The sequence below is a fragment of the Miniopterus schreibersii genome, assembly GCF_964146895.1.
Source record: "Miniopterus schreibersii genome assembly, chromosome: 3".
In the NCBI taxonomy this organism is placed as follows: Eukaryota; Metazoa; Chordata; class Mammalia; order Chiroptera; family Miniopteridae; genus Miniopterus; species Miniopterus schreibersii.
The window spans coordinates 16,812,905-16,839,220 of NC_138103.1; the positions used below are offsets into that span (position 1 = coordinate 16,812,905).

Genomic DNA, 26,316 nt, shown 5'->3' on the forward strand with positions numbered 1-26,316 from the left:
AAGACTACAGAGTCTTCCAATAGAAACATCTTTGGTTTTATCCTCAGAATTATAGCTAATTTGACTGATAAGTCAGATTTTTCCCTCCCACAGGACCAGAACTGCCTGTTAATTAAGTTTGCTCAGCTGTCTGGTCATCTGGCTTCAGCCAGCGGAATCTTGGGGGAACAAAAAAAGAGAGGACAACCATTCTGGATAGCCGTGTCACTGGCAGAAGCAAATGTCCCAAGTCCCAACTATAAATCGCTCCTAATTAGGAAATAATTATGCCCCCAAATGGGGCTACATGTAAAGGCATCTCACAAATTGCCGATTAGTTTCATAGCAGTGATGGTATTTAGTGCCACTTCAGTTAATGGAAAATGTGTTGGAAATGGCCCATCTTTAGCTGCTCCAAAAAAAGAGAGAAAAGGCCGGGGACGAGAAGAGGCTCAGAGACAGGGGATGAGGCAAGAGGAAATGGAAAAATTATCTTTTTTCTTGGAGAGTGTACTGTCATATGAGTTAGAGACATGATGTTAGAAGGGGAAGAGTTTTGACTCTATTCCGATTGTAATGGAAAAGTATTGAAAGCTGGAGAGAAGGTGAGGGATATGATGTAATTAATGTCTTTGAAGAGATTACTCTGGCTTCCGTCTGGAGAATGGGTGGACGCGGAGGCAAGCGGGAAGCCGGTGGGTGGGTCGGAGAGCTGTCGCAGTAGCGTAGATGGGGGTGATGGACGGGGCGACGGCGGCAGCAGTGATGAGAAGCAGATGGATCCGGAGTGTATTTTAAAGATCTCCCAGACAGAGTGGGCCATTGGGCTGGACATGAGGGGGCAAAGAGGAGGGAGGGGTGACCAATAGGTGTCTGGCCTGAGAAGCCAGGTCAGGAGCAGTGCCATTTCCTGAGACAGACAGCCCTGGGGAGAATCAGATTTCTGTGTGTTGGGGGTGGTCCGGAGTACTTTTTAGGACATTTTAGGTTTTGGATGTCTTTACCATCTCTAGGTGGAGATATAAAATATAGATATGCACATGTGGTTCTAGAGCTTACAGGGGACGTTAGACCCAAATAAAGAAATTTGGGGGCAGTCAGTGGCATTAAAAGTCGAAGGACTGGGTGAGATATTGTAGATAAAATAGAGAGCGAGGTAAACTAAGAAGAGATTCCAAAGGACTTCATCTGTCTGCCCCTCCAGCCACGCGCCCACCCACCAGCCGTCCACTCCTCCACCCGCAGGTATTTAGTGAGTGCCCTCATTGTGTCATTTGCTGGCTGGGGTGCCAGGATTCAAAGGTGAAAAATGACACGGTCACTGTCTGGAAAAGCTCATATTCCAAGAAGAGATAGTACACACACAAAATATAGGAGAGCCTGCCGGCTTACTTCATAGAAGTGTGTACAAGAGGCTGGATCAGTGAACTGTTAACGCTGCTGCTGGGGAGAGCGAGGAAAGACTAAGGAGAGGCTGCTACTGACGGCACATCTCGAGGCGGGATTAGGAGCCCAGGAGGCGATGGGCAGGGGCCGGGCTCCCGGAGGAGAAAAGAGCGTGGGTGAAGCCATGGGCGTATGAGAGCACATGGCGTCTTTCTTTGCAGAGGAGCAGGAAGATCTCTGACACCCCATAAGGGACGTGGTAGAAAAGGGTAGGGCAGGGGCTGGAAAGCTTTGTGTGCTGGGCCGTGGGACCCGAGCTCTTCCTGTGGTCATAGTTTTAAGCCAAAGGCTTCGAGTAAAGGAGAGGTGGAGCGAACACGGTCATATTTTAGTTTTAGAAATGCCACTTGATCTGGGGATGGGGGTTGTGGAATAAAAATTAAACCTGGCTTTAGTAAGAAGTGACTTTGTTCAGAACAGTGATCTCAAGGGGAGAAAGGGGCTATAGCTATCGGGAGGAGGGATATTGCAATAGGGAGAATGATCTGACCATAGATCTGCAAGTGTCTCAGGGTTAGGCCAAGAGGGTTTTTCTTTTCTAGGGAGGAGCACGTAGCGAGAAAGGACAGGGTGTGGGGAAGGGAGGCGAGTGGAGGCAGCAGGACTGGACAGATCAGAGAAGCGGAGGCCGGCCCACCCCCAGGAGGGGCTGTGAAGGAGGGGTTCAGCCGGCTCAGGCTGAAGGTGGGCCAAAGTCAGGGGCCCGGGAGAAGGAGAGAAGCTTAACCAAAGCTCGGTCAACAAGCATTTTGCTCCCACTAATCAGTGGGGACAAGAAGTTCAGCTAATCGTTCATGAGGCAAAGAAAGGGAATTTGGGGGGGTCTGTGTCTGGCCTTGGTAACCAAGGGGGACATTCGTGAGTCGTATCTAAGTCACGTAAAGAAGGTTGGTTCTTTGCACTACATGCTGTTTCCTGGAACACAAGCGAAGGCGAGACCTTTAACCATCACCCTTTTCCAGAATCACAGTTCACAGGGCTTGGTAAAGCGCGACACTCCCCAGAGTCAAACTGCGAGTGTGGGAGCCGCACGGGAAGATGAGGTCCAGAGGAGGGACCCCGGCAGAGAGCGAAGCTGAACTCCTGAGGCCAAACAAGGACCCTCCCCAATTCTGTGCTGCCAGCGATAGCCCCCCAGTGCACAAAGGCAGGGAATCAAGTTATTTCCACTGTTTTTTGGTGGGTTTTTTTGAAGATTTTTTTGTCTTTATTGATTTTAGAGAGAGGGGAAGGGAGAGGGATAGAGAGAAATATCGATGAGAGAGAAACATTGATCGGCTGCCTCTTGCACGCCCCGTACTGGGGATGGAGCCTGTAACCCGGGCATGTGCCTTGTCCGGGAATCTTGGTTGACAGGTTGACACCCGACCTCTGAGCCACACTGGTTGGGCAAGTTATTTCCCCTTTGCGACAATAAGCCCGCCTGCAGCATCAGTGATGCCCACCGCAGCAGCAACAATGACAACAAAGACCACAACTCCGTTTCTCATTTTCATATCAATTGGCAGAAATTATCTTTATTAGAAAAATGAAATTTTCCTGTATTTACATTTTTACACCATAGGACCGGGCACTTTCATTGCCTTGGGAGTTATGTACAGATCAGTTTGCACACACATGTCAAACCCCATTCCTTAAAACAGTTGATAACACATTGAACAAAAATAAAAGACATACTACAAGAAGACAACCATAGTATATACTTCCTCTATCGTAGAAAGGTGTTAAGCAAACGTGTAATTTAGTAGCTATGCTTGGAAATAGTTAATACAGTTAGTAGCACTCCTCATGCAGTGGATTAAAATATGACAGGTATAAGCGGCTGGGAGTGGTGCGTGAACATCTATTCCCAAATGGAAACCGCTGAGTAGAGCACACAGCTGGCCTTGGGCTCTGCCACACAGGAGATCAAGCCGGTTCTGATGTGGGGTTTGGACTGTGTTTGAATGTAGCTGTGAATGGAAACCCTCTCTATGGAGCTCAAACCCATCCATGTCGGGTTAAAATAGACTCAGACATGGGCCTTTAAAGCTGCGTCATTCAATTTCTCTCTTGTGGGTCAAGACCAGCTTGCGTCTTTTGCAGTAAGTCTGCCAACACGAGCGAATGATGAATAGTTTACCCTCTTTTTCTGTCTAAAAAGGCCATTATTTATTATTTTAATGATCTACTTCTTTTTCAAGCCACCAAATTAACTCACTGAAAATTCTCTCTGAATATTCAGCTTGAAATATACATTCTATACATAAACACATACACACAAACATTCCATCACAATAAACAACATTGAGTTATCCCGACTAAGTAATCTGGCAAGTAAGTGCTTTTACCCTTGTTTTAGCAGGGGGATGGACAAGGTTAAGATTCATAGTTGAAAACAACCGATGAAGAAATCTTTGGGGACTCTCAAGCTTGGAAGGTGTTAACCAGGTAATTAGCTATATCGAGGAGTTAACTGAATTTTCTATGAAAATGTTATTCTTGACCTTATCTCTTATTTGGAAAAAAAAATTGGCGATTGACATCCTTTGCCAATGAAAACTTTGGGAAACGTGAACGTTACAAGTGTCATGTTCATCTTCCCCAAATCCATTAGAATTTAACCCCAAATAGTTGTCTGAATTTTTAATTTCTAAACTGGAACATTTCCTTAGTGGTCATGGCCCCAGAGCTACAAACCTAATAAACTTAGAATTTAAAAGAAAATAAAACAGGGTTAAAATCAATACTGTTCATTTATTTGAATTAGCTTAACTGAGAATAGAAATAATTCAATGTCTTAGCTGGCTAATGTAAAAACCTAAATTGAATTCAAAAGGCTAAAATTGTTTTCCATGGAAAAACTGACCATATCTGGACCTTCACTATTTGTTCAGCTATCAATAGTCTTTGATTCGAGCCCTTTAAAAGCTTAAAACGGCAAAATGTCAGATCAATGAGAAGTATTTAAAATGCCAAAGACAAACTTAGGTTTGCGAGGGAACAATTAACCTTATTAATTTAAAAGGCAGCTGTGGTATTGGCTACATGTTATGTTACTATCCTTTTGAAGGCTCATCTCAAATCCTTCCCAAAGGTGTGAGAGAGAATTAAGTGGAAGAGTTTATGACCCAGGGCTACGGCTAATGAGGAATGTTCTAGAACTGCAAAAATGCAAACTCATTGTTTCATGGATATGATATAGGAGAGGGATTTATGAGTGACCACCTCAGTTTCCTCTTGTTTCTGCACACTGCTGACATCTTATTTGGGGACGCTAATCTGAGAAATGGCTCCATTTGGAACAATTTCGCCTCTGCTCCCCGGAGAGCTGTGTGCTTTGACATAGGGCCCCAGTAGACAGCACCGGCCAAGCTGTTCTTTTGAATGTTCCAGTGTCTGCACAGCTAACATCCCTGGGAGAAACTGACCCAACCACGGGATCTCCAAATAGCTATTAAATAACAGTGACCTTTCTGCCCTAAGACGCTTTCTGCTGCAGCTTGGAAGAGCTCAGGATTCCTCAGCGGCGAGGACACGGGCGCTTCTGTTAGGTTAACTGGCCGTCCGGAAGGTCGGATCCACAGAACCGCCTAGAAAAACACTCCTGATCTCAGAGCAGGTTCCTCATCTATAAAGGGAACCCGGTGTGCCCCCCTCACAGTGAATACAGGTGCCCGGAGGAGGGAGAAGTGTGGGTGACACGCGAGGGGGCGCCAGGGACGCACGGGCTCCGGGTCGCTGCCTGCGAGCACATTAAACACCGCGGCGCCTGCGCTCCTGGGACGCGCAGCGGGCATTCCAGCTCGGCATTCTTTAAAGACACGAACCGAGCAAGCATTCGCTGCTTCAACCGTTATCTTGGTGTCAGTGACCGGGAAAGGAACGGTAAGGTGATCCGGGGGGACAGGCCGGGAAGGAAGAGCAGCCGCATGCTGGCGCTCAGGCACTCCGGCCCCCGAAACCCTGACTGACGCAAAACTCTGTTTCCTGGTCTCTGTCATACCTCGGACCGTATTCTGTGTGCCTGGCAAAAATAACCAAGCATATATACGAAACAGAAGGGACAGTCACTTGCAAATGACATGGCTTTTTTGGAAATGGGCCAAAATGTTTAGTCAGGAGAGCTTTAATGGGGGTGGGGGCACAAGGCAGTGTGTGTGTGCACATGCATGTGTGTGTGTGTCCCCATACATGTGAAAGCATACTGTTTGTATGTGTTTAATGGAATTAGCCTTGATGTCTACTGAGAGAGACTAAAAAAAGGAAGGTTAGGCACATGCTAAGTGGAGAAAATAACCCCCCAGGAACCAGAGAAGTAAATGCTGAGCGCAAGCGTACAGGGGAGACACACAAAGAGCATTCAAGTCTCCGAAGGGACTGAGAACAGAGTTGAGATCCCCAGGCGTTCTCAATGCTCCTCAGAGAGACGATGAAGGGAAGACACTAACTTCCCCACCACAGAGGCCGAAACTCAAGAGAGAGCCGCGGGGACCCCTAAACAGCACGTCTCTCTTTCCAACTTCTATTCTCACCTCTCCGGAGGAGATCAGGCACTTCAAGACTATGCCTAACATTAGGGATTTACTAGCAAATTCTTGTTACTGATGAGGCTGAGACTGACCTGAGCCTTGATTGTCTTCTCTGTAAAATGGGAGCAATCAGATTTCATCCTAAGGTTCTTTCAAGAATCATATTCTAGGATACGCCTAGAATATTGTCTATGCTCCACGTAGATATATTTTAACATTTCCAAATTCAACTTCTGAATCAAGGCATGTACTTGGGATAAGCAAAGAATCGGACATTCCAGTAATGCGAGAATAGGGTGGACAGAGAACAAAATAAGCTCCCTCCCCGCCCACCATCTTCCTGAACCTTCCTGCTGTTCCCTTTCACCAGCCACAACAGTAGGCACTTGGGACTCAACAAGGAATTCTCCCTACTCCCTTCCCTGATACATTTATACCCTGAACTATCAAAAGTATTTTTCACAAGTCAAAAACGAAACCAAACAAGAAAGCTTTCAGGAAATAGTCTTTTTACATCATGGTCTATTTTGTAATCCTTTGAGGGGTTTTTCAACCTTTCCTTGAAGCACATGTCATGAAGCAGAGCTGGAAGGAGGCATGACTTGGCAAAGGCTGGAGAACTGAGTGGAATCAGAGCTAAGCCTGTCTGCAAAATGGGGAGGGCAAGTTTATTCGCCTGGCTAGATGCTCCTAGGTTTCCTAAATACCATCCTCAAAGGTTCAAGTAATCAGTGGCATCCCCAGAAGTACCAACTATATTCTCCAAAGTTACTTACAGATCTAGGGGAGGGTTTTTTTTGTTTGTTTGATCATGGAATCAAATAAATTGTTATTTCCTGGCAAGAATTTTATTGATCATTTCTAGTTTCTGCATTTACTCTGAGTTTGCACTTCATGGGTCCTTGGTTATCTTTTGTATTAAGAAACTGGAATTTCTAGACCATAAGCTACTATGGGGAGAGACTATATTTTCTATTCCCTTTGCAGCTCCTCAATCCCGAATTCGCCTTAAAAGGGGAGTAGACACTCGGCCAAGTGCTATCAGCTGATCAGTGTCCTTTGCTCATCCTCGGCTCACGAGAAAGAGAAGTCTATCATCTCGATGATCACTGCCAGCTCTCATCTTTGGCTTGAGGTTTTAAACTGTATCCTTCATTGACTTTTCCCAGGGAATAGGTCCCCAAGAAAAATGTTTTCTCTTTTCCAGGACTCTGAGGCAGGGAGTGCTGGGGAGCTTGAAGGAAAACTAAAATTCAAAGAGGATGCTTGGGTCTGTATAAGGCAAGGGGCAAAGAAAGATGGGTCAGTTCTATGAGGTTCTCTGGCTCTTATCCGAGAGCTACTCAGGAGACCTCTCAAGAGAAACCTAGAAATGAGCCATTCTGGTCAAGGGACCCAAGCTGGGAACTGGGCCGTTGAAGTCTTGGGTTCTATACCTGGCTCTCATACTGTCAGCTTAACAATCGCATAGGTTACGGCCTCCTTGGGAACTTCATTTTCCCTTAGTTTTCTCATCTCCCATCTCCTCGCCCCAAATCTTGGTGACTTCTTTAAGTTACATTTTTCTAAGACACTTCTGGGCAGGCACCTTTAGCTGACACTCTACTGAGAGGTCTTCTGGCCACAGAAAGGGTGCGGGAAGGGAAAGAGCATAAGGAATTTGATGGGTTTACAGAAATCACAGGCATGTCTTCATCAGAAGCAAATGTGTGCAGAATACACCCCATACCCATAACTCCAGGTACATTTTTAGAGAAGGGGTCAAGAGCACCAAACCCAAATCCCACCTGGCTCTGTCACCCTCCCTAGAACTGAGATTTAAAAAAATAGCGCCCCCTCTACATAAATACCATCCCGTCAATAACCAGAATGGGTTTTCCATGTGTTAATACCACCATCACCATTTAATTTTTAACATAAACTTTACATTATGTACAATTTTATTTGGATAATACACTTACGTGTGAATTGTAGAAATCAGGCATGTATAGTATATACATGTGTACACAAGCATTGTATTCACAAGATAAGTGCATTTGATAATCTCCGATCTCTATCAAGTGGCAAGCTGGCCTCATCTGGTACATTTAGATATGAACACAAGGGATCAAGTGAGGAAAGGGCAACTGCATATTGGGAGAGCTTTTCAAGTATAGACCCCACTTAACCTCTCACTGAGCACTTTCAACCCTGTTTCCCAAAAGAAGGGGGCACCTGGAAATGTCTCATTTTGTCTCAAGTAAAAATAAACACTGTTTTTGGAATGGAAATTGCTTTTATAGAGAACTCGTAATTTATATTAAATATCGGCCAATGAGGTTAACTTCTGCCTGCTCGGTTTTGCTTTGTGCCTTTACCTTGAAGTCCAATTAGGCCCACGGTAGCCGAGGCTAATCCGGACAGGCCCTGTCGCAGAGACAGGTCTTGCCCCCTTTCCAAGGCCTCGCGCACAGCAGCGACGCACAGAGACGCGGTACAGGGCCGTGCGTCAAGTTAACGAACACATTCAGCTCTTCTGAAAGATATTTAGGGTTCCCCAATTAGTATTTATTTAGGTCTCAAACTGCAAGGGATTTCCGAGTAAGGTATTTGTTTATATGACAACTGATTATTAAAACTGCACTTTTTAGGTTTAAAGGAGATAAAATTTTAATCACCATTTAATTAACACCCCCCCCCCCCCTTTTCATTAGCAATTCTATTTGCAAAGAATTCAGGGCATTTGTCATTTCCTGAGGAAGATGCAGAATATTAAACACACATCAGCGGTAGAAATATCGGAGAGAGTAAACAGTGTGTGACTGCGGCTGCCGTGGATCTTTTGACTAATTAACTGCCTTGGCTGGAGTCCCATTTAAGTGAAACTATTTCATTTGTAAACAAGGTGTAATTTTCTTTTTTTTCCTCCCCTGAAAAAATCAGCGTGAATTGATTTGACTGATTTTGCTGCAATGGGTGAATTTTTATGCCTTCATCAGAAAAGCTCAGTATGGAAACCTCTCAGGGGCCCTATGGAACAGGAGGAGAGCAAGTGTACGCCACGAGCCGGCCATGGTGCCGGGAAAGCCGCAGCGAGGCCTGCAAAGGACAGAGGGATGCACGCGGGGGCTGCCACCCGCGCCTCTCAGGGGCCTCCCGGCAGAGTAACAGACCCATTAGGGACCTGCCTTCTCAGAACATCGAAACTGGACGCGGCCTAAGAGCCCGAGCGTGTGAGAGTGAAGGAAACTCTCTTCCAGATGCGCACAGGTTTCCCAGAGTGGAATTCATGCCCCAGAAGGCTCCTGGATATTTTAAGTTGGATATTTTAAGTTGGTTGCATGTGTGTACTATTATCTGTGGGCGGGAGCACGAGCATTTGCGTTCAGGTGGACCAGCTGGGTCCTTCTCAAGTGGAGAAAGTCATGGAGAGCTAATGAAACGCCATTACGAAGCCAGCTCTGACTCGAGTCAGGTGAAACTCAGGCACAAAATTGGGTTCAGAGGTTCTGGCTCGTTGGCATCAACAAATCTAAGATCATAGATCCCTTTGGGGTGAATCATAGTTCAGGGCTTCCTATTGCATTCTTGTCACCTCCTATGCTGTAGGTGTTATTTACGATTGGGTGTTCTGTTTCTGATATTCTTTCTCCAAACAACTGACTGGACGTGGATGACCTCTGAAGAGCTCCACATCATCACATGTCACTTGGAAAGTGACCATCTGATCCATGGTCAATTTTCTTATGTTTGAGATCATCCCAATTAAGAGTCAGTGAATTAGTGGAGGAGGGAAATTAGGTATGTATGATATAGCATCCAATTCTGATTATTTATTTTTAGAAAGACTTTGGGTATGAAAGGCAGCATATTTTTTTTTTAGTACATGACTATTGGTTCTTCCAAAAGCCACATTTTTAGTTTCTTGTCCAGAGAAGCATAGGATTAATAGCAGAAATGACGCTGTTATTAGAAGGCTTTGGGGGCCATGGAATCACTCCAAGGGTAATTTGCACTCTCCCTGGAGATCTCTGTCACATTTGGCAGCCCCATGCATTTTGAGGACACTGGAGGAAGACAAAGTCTCTTTGGGTTGATGGCATACCACTGCTCTGGGGAGACTTTTTAATTCACGTCATGTTAAGACATGCCAATCTTTTGGGGATAAGGAAGTGATCCTGGCTGGGGGAAGATAAGTCTGGGATACAATGGAAGGGCAAAGGCAGAATGTTCTAGAAGACATACAGTCAATGGAATGCCTAAGATTAGAAACTGGGGAGACTATTCAAGGTCCTTCAATCTAGGCTCTTCCATCGTTGGGGTCTAGGGACAGCGAAGGTGCAATACCTATGAACTAAAATGCATTTGTCATCAGCATCTAGTCAGCTGCTTCTTCCTTTCGACCTCAAAGACGATGGGACGCCTTCCTCACCCACTGCCTCCCTCTGCCCTTCTACCTCTGACTGAAATTTATTGCAACCATTTTTCATCATTCTGGGAATATTGGAAGTCAGGTGCACCTCCCCAGAGATGGAGCCATTCAGTGAATCCTCAAGCTCCAAGAGAATTATTCCTGGCACCTACCCACTCACAGGAAAACACTCCCTACAACACAGAAAACACCCTGAATAAAAGAAACAGGGTAACTTGTCAACCTGCCACTCTGTCCCCTTTTCCAAGAACCCAAAGCAAAATGCAGGAGGAACCAAGGGTCAGGCTACTCTCCATGAGCTTAGGGTTTCTGCAGCATGTCGCCCAAACAGACCGAGGTACTCTTAAAAGACCAATGGCTACTTCTTCCAAATATTTCAGGGATATGAATGTATTTAAAGTACACTAATTACTAGGTTAAAACTATATAAAATGTTTCATATTATTTGTGGGTTTTATAATATTTCATCTTTAAACTAGAAAATTCTGGTCTGATAAAGTATCACAGCATAACAACTGTCTATTTATTTAGGCACTTTGCATGTGCCAGGCACAGTGCTAAGAGCTTCCCAGGCATAATGACCCCCTGCCCCCAATTATGTTAGATGAGCGTCATCTCATATCACACGTGCACAGGTTTGAGGAGAGTAACAATGGGATAATGGAGGGGTCTCGGAAATGACAAATGCTTTGGGGACTTTTTCATTTGTGTCTGTTGGTGCTAGTGAGTGAAATAGCCTCCAACAGAGCGAATATTTCAGAAGAGAGAAATCACTTGTCCCGCTGACGATTGGCCACAATTTGGAGGATGCTCAGGGTAGATGCATGAGTGTCTCTCATGTTTTGAAGGCTTTTGATTCGAGGAGGCTGGGGTGGAAACGAGTGTCCAACTGAGCTTCATGACGTTAAGAAACATAAACCTAAAACCACGCTAGCCTTCTGCAGACAGATGGCATCGTACGTCTCACAGATCACAGCACACATATGGCTGCTGGTGCCTGCCACCACGTTAACGACCCCGGGAACAGCAACGCACAGTTAATTAGACGCCACCATGGCTGTTTGGGGACTGAACGAGTCATGGTTACTTGGGGAGGAAAGGGGTAACAGATACTATACAACCCTGAGTCATCACCAGAAGGGGGGAAATGCAAACTTACACACACAGGAGTCTTCAGGATAAACTACAGTGGCCGCTGTGTCATAGACAGAAGATCCACACTTAGATATCGGAGACATAAATGTGTTAATTGACGCAGCCCTGAACAAGACCATAGAAGCCAAGGGTGAGGGAGTGTCTGTGCAACACACCAACGGGCATCCAAAGACATTCTTGTCGCTCTCTGCCTGAGGACCCTTCCGGCCTTTTACTCCAGATGTGTCTTGGACATGGACCATGATGAAGGTGACATAGTTAGCATGAAACACACTGATTTGCTATTCTTTGGGGGAGCCTGGAGTTCTGGGGTTGGGCCTGGGCTGTGATGGACGCATGACAATAAAGCTGAAATGGTTACAAAGCCAAACTTCCTAATCTCTTGCACATGTCAATCTCGCTACAGTGCAGATGCATTCATAACTGTTGTATTTGGTCTGGGTCGGATTTACATGCATACCATATTGCTTATTCTGTATTAAAGAAACCGTTAGGCATTTCTGATGAGGAAACTGCATGGTGGACTGGCTTAATGGAATTTGGAATATAAGAAATCACAACATCACCATTGGCATCCAAGGCATCGTTATTGCCAACATACCTAGTGGGCACGTTCGGGAGACTTGCCCTTTGACTTATTATTTTTGGTTAAAGGACTCACCTATCTGGTATCTGCCATTCCCAGCACACACCTCACGAGATTCCTTGAGTGGAAGACTATGGCATGGAGCCATGTGCAAAAGAACCAACAAAAAAAATACCTTCGTAAATTATCTTCCTCTTTGCAGGGCACTATTGGGCATCCAACATTTTCCCTCCAGAATGTTGGCCATTACGTACGTTTCCCTATAGATAAAACTTTAATGGAAGGTTTTAAACATCAGATTCAATACTAGGCATTTTCTTGTACACACGTCTATTGCTGCAGGAATTCAACACCCTGGGGGTAGAGTACATATTAGTCTTATTTGCAGCATAAGGCATAACATGCTCGGAAATATACACATCGCTGTGGCCTCTACTGTCCCTGGAACAGTACGACGCCGTGGACCTCAAGGAGGATCGGAGATAGCTGTCGTTCGCTGGCTGGGATGGCAGCGAGTGTTTGTAGGAGTCCGAGGGGCACCTCCCAATGACTAAGCGCTGGTCGTCCCCGTAGGAGTGGAGGAAGGGGTTGTCGGAGGTGTGGTCTGGCAAGAGGGACTTGCTCCGCTTGCCGTCCTCCAGGCCCTGAGGGAAGAGGGAGCTTTTGTTCCCCAAGAGTTTGCTGGAGGGGACACTAACGAGACTCCCGTACAAATTTCCCTCCAGGAGCCGTTCCCTGTCCTTGAGGCTTATGCTCCGAGAGGGCCTGCTAAGGTCCACCTCCCTGGGTTTGTCGAGGATGTTATCGTAGGAATGCTGGCGGCTAATCCTCAGCTTGTTCTTTTGGAACTGGAGGGTGTTGTTCTGTGCCCAGTCCTGCTGGTAGACCTCCTCCTGGGTGGCTGGGTTCCCTGTCTCCTGGAGCATCTGGTCTTCGTCGATGTCGTAGAGGTTCCCCATCCGCAGGCAGGCGTCGCACTTGAAGGGCGACCTCATGGTGAAATGGCCCGAATAGGTGGGCAGGTTGGAGAGGCAGCTCCTGCAGTGCGTGGAGTTCTGCCGGTACCGGTCGCTGCCCTCGCTGAGAGGGGAACTCTTGTCTTTCAGGGTGAAGTGCTTGGAGTAGAGCTTGTACTGGTCATTGTTGGGGAGCCCGTCTTCATTGTGCAGAGGGTTCCTGTTCATGGGCAGCGTGGAGTCCTTGCGGAAGTTCTCGCTGTGGTCCGGGTAGGCATCTGGGAAGTCCATGTTCTCGGGAAGGGCCATGTTTTCAACAAACTGGGGGGGATCTAGGTGGAAACTGGGCTCCTTCTCACCATCAATGGTGTAGATCTTGTCTCTAGGGGAGCTCGCTTTGGTTTTCAAGTAGGAGCGCTCGACCTCACTGCAGTCCTTGGGGTACTTGGAGGCCATCGACCTTTTGAAGTTGTCCTTAGTCTTGTGGTTCTTATTGTTGTCAGGTTCCCTGTGGCATGTGGCCCGACTCGAAGTTTCTGAAATGTCTGAGTGGGCCACCTCTTCTGGAAGGTACCTGGGACTCTTTAGGGAGTGGGTCCTATTCTCCATGGTCCCCTCGTCCCTCTGGGAGACTGGGTTCTGGGTCACTGAATCTTGGCGTAGAGAGTCCATGGATTTCTTCCAAAGCTGCCGGGGCCTGGAGTTCCCTTTGGATTCCGTGCTCACAGCCACCTCCACTGTGTTAGGGTTGGACTCATTGAGAGTGAGAGGGTGCTGACCCTGGAACACATAGTTATTGAGGTTGTCCTTGTGCCTGTTGGCCACAAATGTTTGGAGTTCATTCATGTTGTCCCCAAAAATGCTGTCTTTCCCCTGAAAGGACCTGTTGTCCGAATATATCAGGTTTCCCTTATCTGAAACCATGTCCATGATGAGGGAACCTCTTTGGATGAGGTCGGAAGCTCTTTTGGGAGAATCCATTCTTGAGGAGTTCATGTTGGAGATGTTGGACATGTTTTTGGCTGACCGAAGGAGTTTTAACATGTTGCTCTGTGAGCCAGTCAGACTGAAGTCTGGTGACTTCTTTTTTTCTTCGATGTGCACCCCGTGAATGCAGCTGTAAATGCCCTGTGGGAAGTGACATAACACACCATCAGCAGCAGCAAGGATGGGAAACCACTCCACACCTGAACTCTACCTGCAAAGGTGAGATGTGGCCCTTCTTGTAGGAGCCCTGGAGGAAGAGTGAAATCCAATCTGAAGCCTGATAATGTTTCTTAAATGAATGAGACCAGTGGCAAAGCAGAAGGCTTATCTTGTCTCTGTGGCTCAAGAGAGACTTTTGCAAATAGTCATACATGAAGTTTGAGAGTCTCAGTGACTTCAAATTGACATGTAGGGATATTTAATTGAGCCTTCCAATACCCAGGTCACTAACTCATGCTTTTTATTAAAGTTTCCCAGAATCATCTTTGGAGTTAGGATACCAGAGCTACTGATAAACTAAGTTGGCATGAAAAACCACCTATTATTAATTCTTTTGGGGGATTACCCCTACCCACACACTGAAGCTATCAACCAAGTCATAAAACCCAAGGAGGTCAGTCAGAAAAGGTTTTCTGACTCAGGGTAGGCATGAAATCGATGCATGATCAATCAGGTGCTTTTTTGGAGGAACAGACATAGATGCTTCTATCAGGAGCAGTTGCAGGGGACTCATCTTGCCACCATGTGGGGAGATTATCCTGAGAGTGAAGCCATCATAGAAAAATCTACAACCCAGTGGACAGAGGGACGTGACACGGGTTGCACCTTTGGGACCACTCTCTCGAACTTTTACTCCACTGGATATATTCTTTGTGTGTTTGCTTGTGTGTGAATCTGCTCAACATAGAGTTGAGTTTCAGTTGCCAGGGACAGTAGAGAGCCCTGATGACACAGTGCGCTGCACTTGACTCCATCTAGGGACTGAGGGAATGACGGACTCCTGGGCAGCTCAAACGTAGGCATGCCCATCTATATGTCTCTTGTTTTGCACTACGCTTTATTCCATTCTTAAAAATAGCTGCTAACTTCTACTTAATCGTAACTCAAGGGAAGAACTCTAATCATGCTACAGTAGTAGGCAAGGGGACATTGGTGACGTTGTGATTCGTGGCCCCGCCTTCCCCACTCCTGCTCCCAGAGTCTGGCAGCCGCACCTAAAAGAAACACTCAGGTCCAGCCTGCAGGGTGTGACCCGGTCTTCCCACGACTGATGGGGAGCCAGCCCAAGGAGGGGTTTGCACAAGCGAGGGCCGCGGCTGCTGCCGCCTTTGGCATGAGCTCGTGGAAAGCATATGTGATTAACTGTGGACTCTGATACTAGTGGCTCCATCAGTTCCCCATGGCGGGGACGAGTTTCACCCGCAGAGATGCTCAAGGAACTGTGACAGCCTCAAGCCTGCTGCATTGTTCCTATGGTTTTCTGGAGACAGTCTCCCCTCTAGCCTTCGGGGAGAGGTAAACAGCAGCCCACAGCTCTGTCTGCGCATCTCTCTGACGCTCAGCCGCAGGCTGCCCGGCCCTGGCAGCGCACCCTTCCCCGCCTTCCTGCAGCCCTGTCCGCAGTCTCCTCTGCGCCCCGTGTGGCTGGCTGTTCACCTGCTAGGAAGCGCCGCCTCCCCTCACTGCTTCCAGCGTGGCTGGGAGTGGAGTCATACGAGCCTGTGTACACCTCGCACAGCACAGAGCTCCTGAGCCTTTATGTTAAACCTATGCTTTCCCGCCCTGTTTAGTCTTGACCTAGAGGGACTGTGCGACTGCGGGTGAAAGCCAGGGCGCCTCCTGTCGGTTTGAATCAGCCAAGATCTGGGTCTTTTCCTCCCGTTAGCATGATGAAAACAGTAGCTTTAAATCTTGTTTTCGAATTTTCTGTGTTTGAGATAAAAAACAATAGTCATTCAGTATGTTCCTCTAAGGCACGCCTCTCCTCCCCTTAGAGATTTGGAGTGCTTCCCTCCGCCCCGTCACGGGCAGAGCAATGCGGCCCCACCTGCTGGGAGGAGCTGGCTGTCTCTGTATTGGAGGGGCCCACAGAAGTGGCCAGAGAACCGAGTTATGTTTCAGAAGGTGAGAGGATGGCTGCTGACTGCTTCCTCTCATCCCTGGTTTGCCCTGGACGTGGCTAAGGCAGCTCCCAGGCGCATCTCCCTGGTGGAGCTGCAGGAAGGACTCAATGCAAAGGACCCGGGCTGTACCCAGGTTTTGATGACAGCATTCTCTGACTGGGTTGACCCATCTTGTAGATGGGCTGCTGAGGGTGGGCGTGCATATTACAAACACTGGGAGGAGTCAGAGGCCTGGAACAATCCATTGGATGTGAGTCCCAGCTCCACCTTTATTAGCTCTGTGACCTCGGATAAGCCGTTACACCTTTCTGAGCCTCCATTTTCACACCTGTAAAATGGGATCATACACTCCTAAGAGGGCATCAGGGCAAAATAAAATAAGGCGAGCAAAGCACCTGACATGGTAGGGGCTCAATAAATGTGGGCTGGGCGAGCTGCTCGGTCCCCCCGATCTGTCTGCCCTTCCTGTGTCACCTCGCGTCTCCTTTCACCCCTGCATGGGCACACACTGCCCATTTTGTCCGAGCTCTAAAGAAAGGCCTGCTGCCCTTTAGTACTGAAGGTTTGTTCTCGAAAGCCACTGTGGCTTCCTGCTAGGTAAGCAGCCCAAACCCCACCTTGGGAGCCAAATCCCCGGGCTCGAGTTCCTTTCCTCCCTGCAGAGCTCTCTTTCTTCTCTCCTCTCTGCTAGTCACAGATTCCCATTGCATTTTATGGGTGTGGAAATAGGGTGCCCTCTCAAACCCACAGTGGACTCAGCTAAAATCAGCAATGAAGACTCAACACACTGGTCCCGACAATTTGCTCTGCTCCCACCAAGGCCCCCGACCTCTCAGAACATTCTCAATGGGACATGGCTCTGCTGGCCTTGGAGCCAGGGTCTGATCCCCAAAGGGTCTGCTATGGACTCAAGTTTGTGTCCCTCCCTCAAATTCATATGCTGAGATCCTAACCCCCAGCTTGATAGAATTAGGAGATTGGGTTTGAGAGGTGCTTAGGTCATGAGGGTGGAACCCTCATGAGTGGGATTAGTGCCCTTATAAAAGGAACCCCAGAGAGCTCCCTCATCCCTTCCACCATGTGGGGACACAAGATGTCTGTGACCCAGAAGAGGGCCCTCACCTGACCATTCGGACCCCTAGTTTCCACAACTGTGAGCAATAACTGTCTATAATTTATAAGCTACTGAGTCTGTGGTATTTTGTTATAACAGCCCAAATGGACTAAGTCTGTGTTACTCTACTGGTCCCAGCTGTGGACTAGCCAGAAGCTTCTTTCACTGTTTCCAACTGCCCTCATCTGAGCTCATGGGGAAGGTGCCATGGTTCTATCTCCCTGGTCCTTGGCTTTGCTGCGTCTCCCATTCCTCACATCTCAGGAGACAACGAGGCAGCTTTTTGTGCTGATGACAATGAATATTTTTTTCTACATAAGAGAGAAAGCATTTTAGAGAGAAAACAAAAGCTAAGGGCATCCCGCAGACAAGAGGGCACAGTTTTGTAGGGCATTGAAGACAAAGGCCACCGCTGTGGGAGAAGCTTGGTTCTAATGTTAAATAAATGGCTTCTCTGAGCTCTGGCTTTTTCCCTAGGCAGTGCCAGACATGCACGTATCTCAGGTGTGCATTGGTTCAAATTATCCAGGAGCTTCCCAAGGGACAAGCCCACAGGAGGGCTGGTGTGTCTGCTGTGTGGCAATAACTTGACGTCTATTGTCTGGCTGGTCAGTGTACTAAAAAGAGCACTGGTGATGGAGAGACCTGGCTTGAGTGCAGAAAACCCTGCCTTGAGGTAGAAGTGAATTTCAGAGCATCCTGGATCATCCCTTACAGAGGAGTCTAAACTCTGAAACTGATGAAAACCTGTGACCCAGCCCTGCACACACAGACAACTTTCCTCTCTCATGCTTTCTTTTCCGGCATGAGAGATGAAGTGAGAAGACCTCTATTGTTTCAAGGACACATAAAGTGAACCCAGAAGGGTCCCATCCGAACCTGTTGGGCCTCACTGTCTCCATCCATAGGATGGGGGTGTCATCTAATCAACTTCGCAGGGTACCGTGAGGATTAGGGATAATGGCCCAGGCTCTCTTTTACACAGTAGGCATAATTCTTTGTGTCGTTGTGACCTTGCATTTGTAGGACACTAGGTTCTTTGCTTGGGAATTCCCCACTGCATGTTTTTTGTTTTTTGCTGTTGTTGTTTTACAGAAAATGATCGTGTGTACACAATGGAGACACTTTTGCTTCGGTGTGTGTTCTCTGCACTGTGAGTAAGCACATAGGTAAGGTGGCATGTGTGTGAGTATGTACATAAGACAAGCTTTAAAGGTGCATGCCGGCCCTTGACCAGAAAGTAAGTACATTTTTTTAGCTACCCAGAAGCTCTTCTATGCACAGCATCTGGGGCTAAGCCCATTCTGAGTTCCTTTAATAAATGAGAGATTTGTTAGGCAAACTCGGAATGAGAAAAGTACATTAGGGATAAGCTCTTTTAATTCACACATATCAGGCTGTACTTATTTTAAAAGACAAACTGTATCTGGGGAGGAGGGTCTGTGCTCAAGCAGGGCTCCCTGCAACCTTCGGGGATAGGAGGGAGGGTAGCTGAGAGTTTCAAGGGGACACACAAGTCCCTTCAGTGCTCCTATGGGATGAGGTGTCCACTCTGCCTTAGGGAAGGGAGGCTGAAGTTCAAATTCCAGCCAGTCAGGCCGCAACACAGCAATGGCTGCTCCTGTGTGCTCAGTCTCCCCTCCACTCCATTCTTTAGGGTGCTTGGAATGGGAATGAAGGATTTAGTTCATTTCTTATAATAATAACCCTATCAACTTGGCTCCCTTAATGTACCTCAGACAGAGGAAAAGCTCTTCCAAACACAAGCAGGATCTATAAGTAATTGCAACAGTGTGCATTTGCCCATGATAATCCCAGAACCCTTTGGATATAGAAAGCCTGTAGTAATTGGCAGCGAGATTTAGCTTAAACTTGGCATACCTGGCTGCATGCACGTTGTTATTTTTAAGTAACCTGTGTGTTTAGATGCCATCAAGCTAATTAAGAAATATGTATGTGCACAGAGCTCAAGTTTATAGTGCCCCTGCTTGGAGAAAATAAATCGTCCTCACTGAGCTAACGTGCACCTTCTGAATCTCCAAAGTTCTTAAAATCACCAAATGCTAAGGATACACAAATTCCTTTTAAAACAATTATTTAGTTTTCTCAGCAAATCTTAGCACATAAAATTAGATGTTTTTAACCAAATATTTTTCACCATGTTTCAAATCCCAATTCATTTAAGTCTTTCAGAGTGAAAAAATTTCAAGGTGAGTACATGGAAGAAATAGGAATATAAATAGATTGAATGGATGGATGGATAGATGGATGGGTGCATGGACGAACTGACAGATGAACAAATAGATGGATGAATGGATGGATAGATGATTGATTGATTGGTTACCAGATAGAAAGATAATGTTATACTATGTTGGAAGATGAGTAGTTATGTGCTTTTATTATGAAGCATGTAAATAACTAGATTGTGTTGAATACGTAAACATACTATGTGAGTTGCATGCACATATATGTTGTATAGTATGATCTGTATCAAATTTGCTTGTGTTTGATGTTTGTTGCTTGTGTAAGAGTGTAGACTCTGGCTGGCACACCATCTAGATTCAAATCTTGCCTCCGCAGAGACTGTGCATCCTTGGATAATTCCCCTAACCTCCTAACTCTGAGTCTCCCCATCTGCAATCTGGAGCTAATTACAGTACCTACTCATGGATTTGGTTTGTAGGTTAAACGAATGGAGAGTATGAAGTTCTTATTATATGGTGCCTGGCACATATATGTGCTGCACAAATATAAACATTTTCCACTGGTGAGTGATGTCACATTTACATGCCTTTTATGGCGACACACACATGCCACGTTGTGCAGCATAAAAGGAGCTTTTCTTGTATTGCATATGAGCTCACACAGCACGTGCTCTGTGCTGTAGTTTATGTTGGGCTGAATGTGCCTTTTGTCTTGTTTGATGTGTGTGCATCTTCTCATGGTTCTTCAGGTCTGGTTCATTCCAGGCTCCGTTGCATTGCACACGCTCTCTGTGCTTTGCTGGGTGTGTATACACGTAGCGTGGCCGTGTGTCGATCACGTCTTGCTGGAACGCAGGCCCACGCTGCAGCACCCTGCGTGGAGTGTCAGCAGTGCCCACAGCATGTCTGGGTGCTAATCATGGAGGCCACAGGCTGCTCTGTTTGGCCCACAGGATGTTTTGTGGTTTTTGTGTTTGTTTTTTTTAATGGAATTAGTTACTAATATTTAAAAGTTGAAAGGTGTCATATAAAACCAGACAGCTACTTTCCCTTTCACAGATAAGAAGGGCTGATAATACTGGCTCTGCATTCCCATCCCCCGCTGAGGATGACTGCCCCTTCAGGGGTGCTAAGCATTCTGCAGTCTGCCGCAGAGCCCGGGACCCCTGTTCCCCCCGACACCCAGGTGGGCGCTGTTCTCCCCGTCGTGGGTCTGGCTCATGCCCGGCCTGCTCCCCGCTCACCCGTCCTCCCTGGGCTCCCACAGCCGTCTGGGTTTGCAGCCCTGCTTGGAACGCCTGGGGCTGGAGAATGAGGGGGGGAGGTACAGCTCCCCCAAACCCCCCACCCCAAGGGGTCACGGCTCCCCGATTCTCAGGAGGCCCAGCGCCTCCCCGACCTCCCACCACCAGAGGTCGGCCGGCTACTGACCCTGCTGATGGAGAAGAGCAGCCCCGGGCGGTCGGAGCAGACGCCGGTGAAGCAGAAGCGCAGCTTCCAGTAGAAGAGGTGCTCCCAGACGAAGGTGATGAGGCTCAGCGCCATGGCGGCCGCCAGCATGTAGAAGACGCCCGCCATGTTGTCCACGTCCAGCTGGCTGCTCATCACCTCGTTCTTCTCGTGGTGGCAGATGCCGGTGAGCCACAGCGCCTCCAGCTCCTCCATCTCACCTGCGGAGACAGGCCGTGGGCGGTGAGCGGCGGACAGGGGCCTGGGCGTGGGCTGCGCCACCCGGGCGGGCCACCCAGCTCCCGGGGGCAGAGCACCCAGCCCCCGGAGACAGAGCACCCAGCCCCCGGAGACAGAGCACCCAGCTCCCCAGAGGCAGAGCACCCAGCCCCCGGAGACAGAGCACCCAGCCCCCGGAGACAGAGCACCCAGCTCCCCAGAGGCAGAGCACCCAGCCCCCAGAGACAGAGCACCCAGCTCCCGGGGACAGAGCACCCAGCCCCCGGAGACAGGCCACCCAGCTCCCAGAGGCAGACACCCAATTGCCGGAGGCAGAGCACCCAGTTCCCCGAGACAGGCCACCCAGCCCCCTAGGGGGCAGGCCACTCAGCTGCTCCCCGGAGGCAGAGCACCCAGCCCCCCGGAGACAGGCCACCCAACTGCTCCCCGGAGACAGGCCAGCCAGCCCCCGGAGACAGGCCACCCAGCCCCCGGAAGCAGAGCACCCAGCCCCCCGGAGGCAGGGTACCCAGCTCCCGGGTCTGCGTGCTGCCAGCTGGGCGAAGGCAGGGACACGACCACCACCCACCTCGCGTCGCTGCAGGAGGGGGCAATGAGATGATGGGTAGTGCTGGGCACAGCCTTTTCTGTGCTTCCTGGGGGGTTGCTTTTGGTCATTATCATCATGTTCTGCCCACCCTGTGGCTCTCTACCCCGACCCCGAGCACCCCCAGCCCTGGAGCAGGACGTGGGTGAACCGGCCGCCTGCTACAGTGGGGACACCCGCAGTCCAGTTAGGACTTCACCACTCCCCAGCTGTGTGACCGCGGGGCCAGGCTACCCTGCCTGTGAAATGGGTGTAATAATACCGCACATTGCCTAGGTGTGTGGTGAGGACCAAAAGCTGTAGCCCCGGGATCACAGGGACTTCTCATAAACTGCAGCCTTCCCGGGCTTGTTGGAAGGAAATGCCCGGCGCAGTGCCTGGCACACCGGCGTCCTCAGATATGTTTCTTTCTTCTTCTTTTAAAAGAACATCCAGGATTATTCTAAGAGTTGCCCACAAGCAGTGCACTGGGCGCAGAGCACGGGTTGGAAAGAGGCATCCGTCCGGCTCTGAAGGGCCCCTTGCACACTGAGCACCTCCAGCCCCAGCGAGCAACGGAAGGAGCAGCTGGGGTTCTCCAAGGGGAAACGGCGATGGGACGCTCAGCAGTATTTTGTGTCTTTCACGTGCGTTTTATCCAGTTGCCAAATTCTCTGATCTAAATGCCTAGCGATCATACTAGCTGTCTAGCAGTTCAGTAAACGATGGCACTTAGACTGTGATTCAGCCTTCACACACTGTCCCCCAAGGGCAGTGAAAATCAAGGGAGATGCATATCATGTTAAATGGAAGGTAGGACTATCTTGTGTGTGTGTGTGTGTGTGTGATCTCTAGGATACAAGAGACGTGTAGAGAAAAACAAAGGAAACACTCCACATGTTTATTTGCTCCCTTTTGAAGACGTTAATCTAATGACCGCTTTCATACTGCGCTCTTCTTAAGTTCTGTGGAATCAGAGTGGTTTCCGTTTGGTTTGTTCTCACTCTGACTGATTTGGTGGCACACAGAAATCTAAGTCGACAATTATTTTTTCTTGACCTTTTGAAGCTGTTGTGAGTCTTCTTCTGATTTAGACTGCAGCTGGTATTAGAAGCCGGCTCATAATTACTTGCTATGCAAGTTCTATTTTCTCCCGACTTGCTTTTGAGAATTTCATTTTGCCTTTGGGGTGGAATCAAGGTGTGGGTTTGTTATATTTACTCTGTTCTGGACTAGGTGCGATTCTTCAATGTGGTGACTCATATAAATTTAACTCTGGGAAAATCTCACCCATCGTTGCTTTGCGTATTAACTCTCCTATCTCTTAAAAAATTAATAGACTTTATTTTTAGAATAGTTTTAGATATAATGAAAAACTGAGCAGAAAGAACAGAGAGTTTCCATATACTCCCTGGCCCCATTTCCCTCCCTTTCCCTGATTAACATCTGACATTGGTGTGGTAAATTGTTTTACAATTTGTGAACCAATCTTAATGCATTATTATTAACTAAAAGCCCATAGTTTACATTAGAGTTCACTCTGTGTTGTAGTTCTGTGAATTTTGCTGAGTGCTGAATGTCAGGTATCCACCACTGCAGTATTCTAGAGTATTTTCACTGCCCTAAGAATCCCCTGTGCTCCAACTATTCATCTATCCCTACCCTCCATCTCAGCCCCTGGCAACCACAGATCTTTAAACCATCTCTATAGTTGTGTCTTTTCCAGAACATCATATGGTTGGAACCACATCGTACGTAGCCTTTTCCTGCGGGCTCCTTTCACTTAACAGTGTGCACTTAAGGTTCTTTCGTGTGTTTCAGAGGCTTGAGAAGCTCATTTCTTTTTATTGCCAAATAATATTCCACTGCATAGATGTATAGTTTGTCCAGACACCTGCTGAAGGACATCTTGGTTGCTCCCCAGTTTTACCAGGTTTGAATAAAGTTGCTATAAACATTCATGTGCAGGTTTTCCCGTGGACATAAGTTTGCAACTCGTTTGGGTCGATACCTAGGAGCGTATTGCTGGATCGCTTGGTAAGGCTGTTTAGCTTAGTAGGAAACCGCCAAACTGCCTTCCAGAGTGGCTGTGCCGTCGCATGTTCCCACCAGCAGCGAACGGGAGCTCCTCTAGCTCCACGCCCTCACCAGCACTGATCAGGGTTGCCAGTGTTTCCGACTTCAGGCATTCTAGTGAGGTGTGTAGTGGTGTCGCAATTCTCTAGTGGCACATGATAATCCTGTCTTTTTTTCCCTTCTGAAAATGTTGTTTAAACTATTCTGGACCTTCTCATTCCATCCTCTAGGTTATTGAGTTTGTTTTAATATTTTCCATTCCTTTATCTCTCTGTCCTGCAGTTAGATGATTCATACATTTTCCAGTTCATTTATTCTTTCATTAGTAATATTTAGCCTTATGTTTTAATTTTCGTCTGTTTTAATTGTGACATTCATCTGGCTCTTTGAAAGTTCTGCTTGTTCTTTTTATCATAACGCCCTACTCTTTTGTTATTTTAAAAACTTTTACATTTAATCATTTCACCCTTACGGCCCTGCCCCCCTTAGGTTATTTTCTGCCCTGCCCCCTCCTCACTCCCTTGGTTCTTGGGGTTCACCGCCTCAGCTGGTTGGGCGCTGACTCTCATGGTGGGTCACTTTCCTGTGATGTTAGTCACTTTTGACTAGGAGCATGCTAATCTTCAGCAGACTTGCTCTCCCCCTATCCCCCAGGGGGATCCCAAGCACACCTGGCTAGAGAAATGTCCCCACGGTGGGGGGCTGGGTTTGCTCCCACGGCTGTTCCAGGAACTGTCAATGCACCAGTTTTTGTATGAAAACTTTTTTACCGTAGTTACCGCACCATTTAAGAAGTATATACATTTAGACCTCCATACTCTTTTTGGCTTTAATTTCTCAGAGCTTCAAACAGATGGCAAGCTTTCTTTGCTTGGATGGACAGTTTTTTCTAATCTCCTTTGCACAGATGTGTTGATTTACTGAAGGTCTCAGGTTTATGCAGTGTATCATTTTCTATTCCCTTTGCACGATCCAGGGCCCGATGTGGGTGTCAGAGTCCCGACCCCACCCCTACAGCTTGTATCCCTTAGGCTGTACCATGAGAATATCCCACCCTTCTCTGTCTCTGGCACCTAAGGATTTTCCTTTCTTTTCACCTGGACAGTGAATTGTGCGAGTGTGTGAGTGTGAGTGTGTGTGTGTGTGTGCAATTGTATTTAATCCTGAGCTACATGTTTGCAGCATGAGGGGGGCTCAAGTAAGTTTGGTTTTCCATTGTACCACAGCCATATACACGTGTATAACTTTTGTAATCAGGATTTAAATGGCATGCACATTTATGGAAGGAGAAAATAGGAAATATATTTCTTTATAAATTCTTCACTCACAAGGAAGGGTGCTGGTTACTCAGTGGTGCAGGCAAAGTGATGGGAAGGGGTATCTTGAATTCCAGTCCTTTCCTTCCAACAGCCCCCAGTGCTTTCCCACAGTCACTAACGTCATGGGAGACTGTCGTGTAACCTCATTGTCCACCCAACACCACCACCAACTTGTCCAAATTCCGCTCAAGATTTACAGCATTGCTTTGTCTTCTCACAAAACTCTGATGCCATCCCCTCAAAAATACAGTGTGCTGCCGACTCCCTCCTCTCTTTGGAGTCTGTGAGGACATAAAAATGGGTGTTTTCACTATGTTTTGTCAAATTCCCAGCACATCTTTCTCTTGATGTGTCCCAAAGACAGCCAGGTTTGTGTGCCTGGACCAGGGTCAGTCTGGGTACAAGAAACATCATGTGATTCCTTCCAGATGCCAATATAAAGATTTTCCCTCCTCCCTCTGCCCTCTGCCCAAATGACGCCTCTCTTTGAATAAGTCAGCTTGGTAAACCAGACCTGCATCACAAACGAACAAAATGCTCAATTCTCAATGCCAATTACAGCCTGTTCCAATCACTTTCCAGTTAATCATTTGCTGCCTCACAGCCTTCTGCTACGAGAGCGCTGAACTGCAGTTCAAATACTTTCTTACTTCGTTTTTAATTTACTCAAGGATATTGTAATCTCCTCGAGGGAGACCAGGGACCATGTTTTATAATTTGGGTATTTCTCATGGCTGCAGCACATGGCAAGCACCGGATACATATTTTCTGTTGCTGTTGCTCTCCTTAACATCCCCAGGCTCAAACCGGGCAGCACTGCAAGAATGCGCAGGTCTGGCGGGGAAGAGTTTCTGCCATATGAATAGAGAAGATGCAGAGCAAGAGGGAGCTCGCAGCAGACCTGAGAGTAAAAGGCTGGGAAGTTTGCATGCACTCAGCTGGGCGAAGCAGCAAATGCCGTTTTCTGAGGAGCGGCCCTGTGATATTCACTTGGCTGTCAGTTGCTCCATTACAAAGAGGCTACCATCCCTGTTGATGTGATCTTGTAAACTGCAGCTGGTAAATGGGACAATTAAATGTCCTTCCTGCAGCAGACTCATTCTTGCTGGAAAGACAAATGCTAAGAGCTCTCCTGGGAGCAGAGGGAGCCCGAGCAGCGTTGAGTTTGCAGCCAGGCCCATATTGTCTTCCTCTC

At 47.6% G+C, this 26,316-nt stretch overlaps 1 protein-coding gene across 1 annotated transcript in view; it reads right to left on the reverse strand.

Annotated features, from left to right (window-relative positions):
• Positions 1–2,916: 2,916 nt before the first annotated feature.
• The window catches only part of GRIN2A (glutamate ionotropic receptor NMDA type subunit 2A), a gene marked incomplete at its 5' end in the record, with an annotated part of 356,407 nt that continues 333,007 nt past the window's right edge, over positions 2,917–26,316 (reverse strand). The window contains 2 exons of the mRNA XM_081131656.1: positions 2,917–14,172; positions 20,904–21,142. Coding sequence (XP_080987782.1) covers positions 12,376–14,172; positions 20,904–21,142 — 2,036 coding nt within the window. The 3' untranslated portion in view covers positions 2,917–12,375. The remainder of the gene's footprint in view (positions 14,173–20,903; positions 21,143–26,316) is intronic.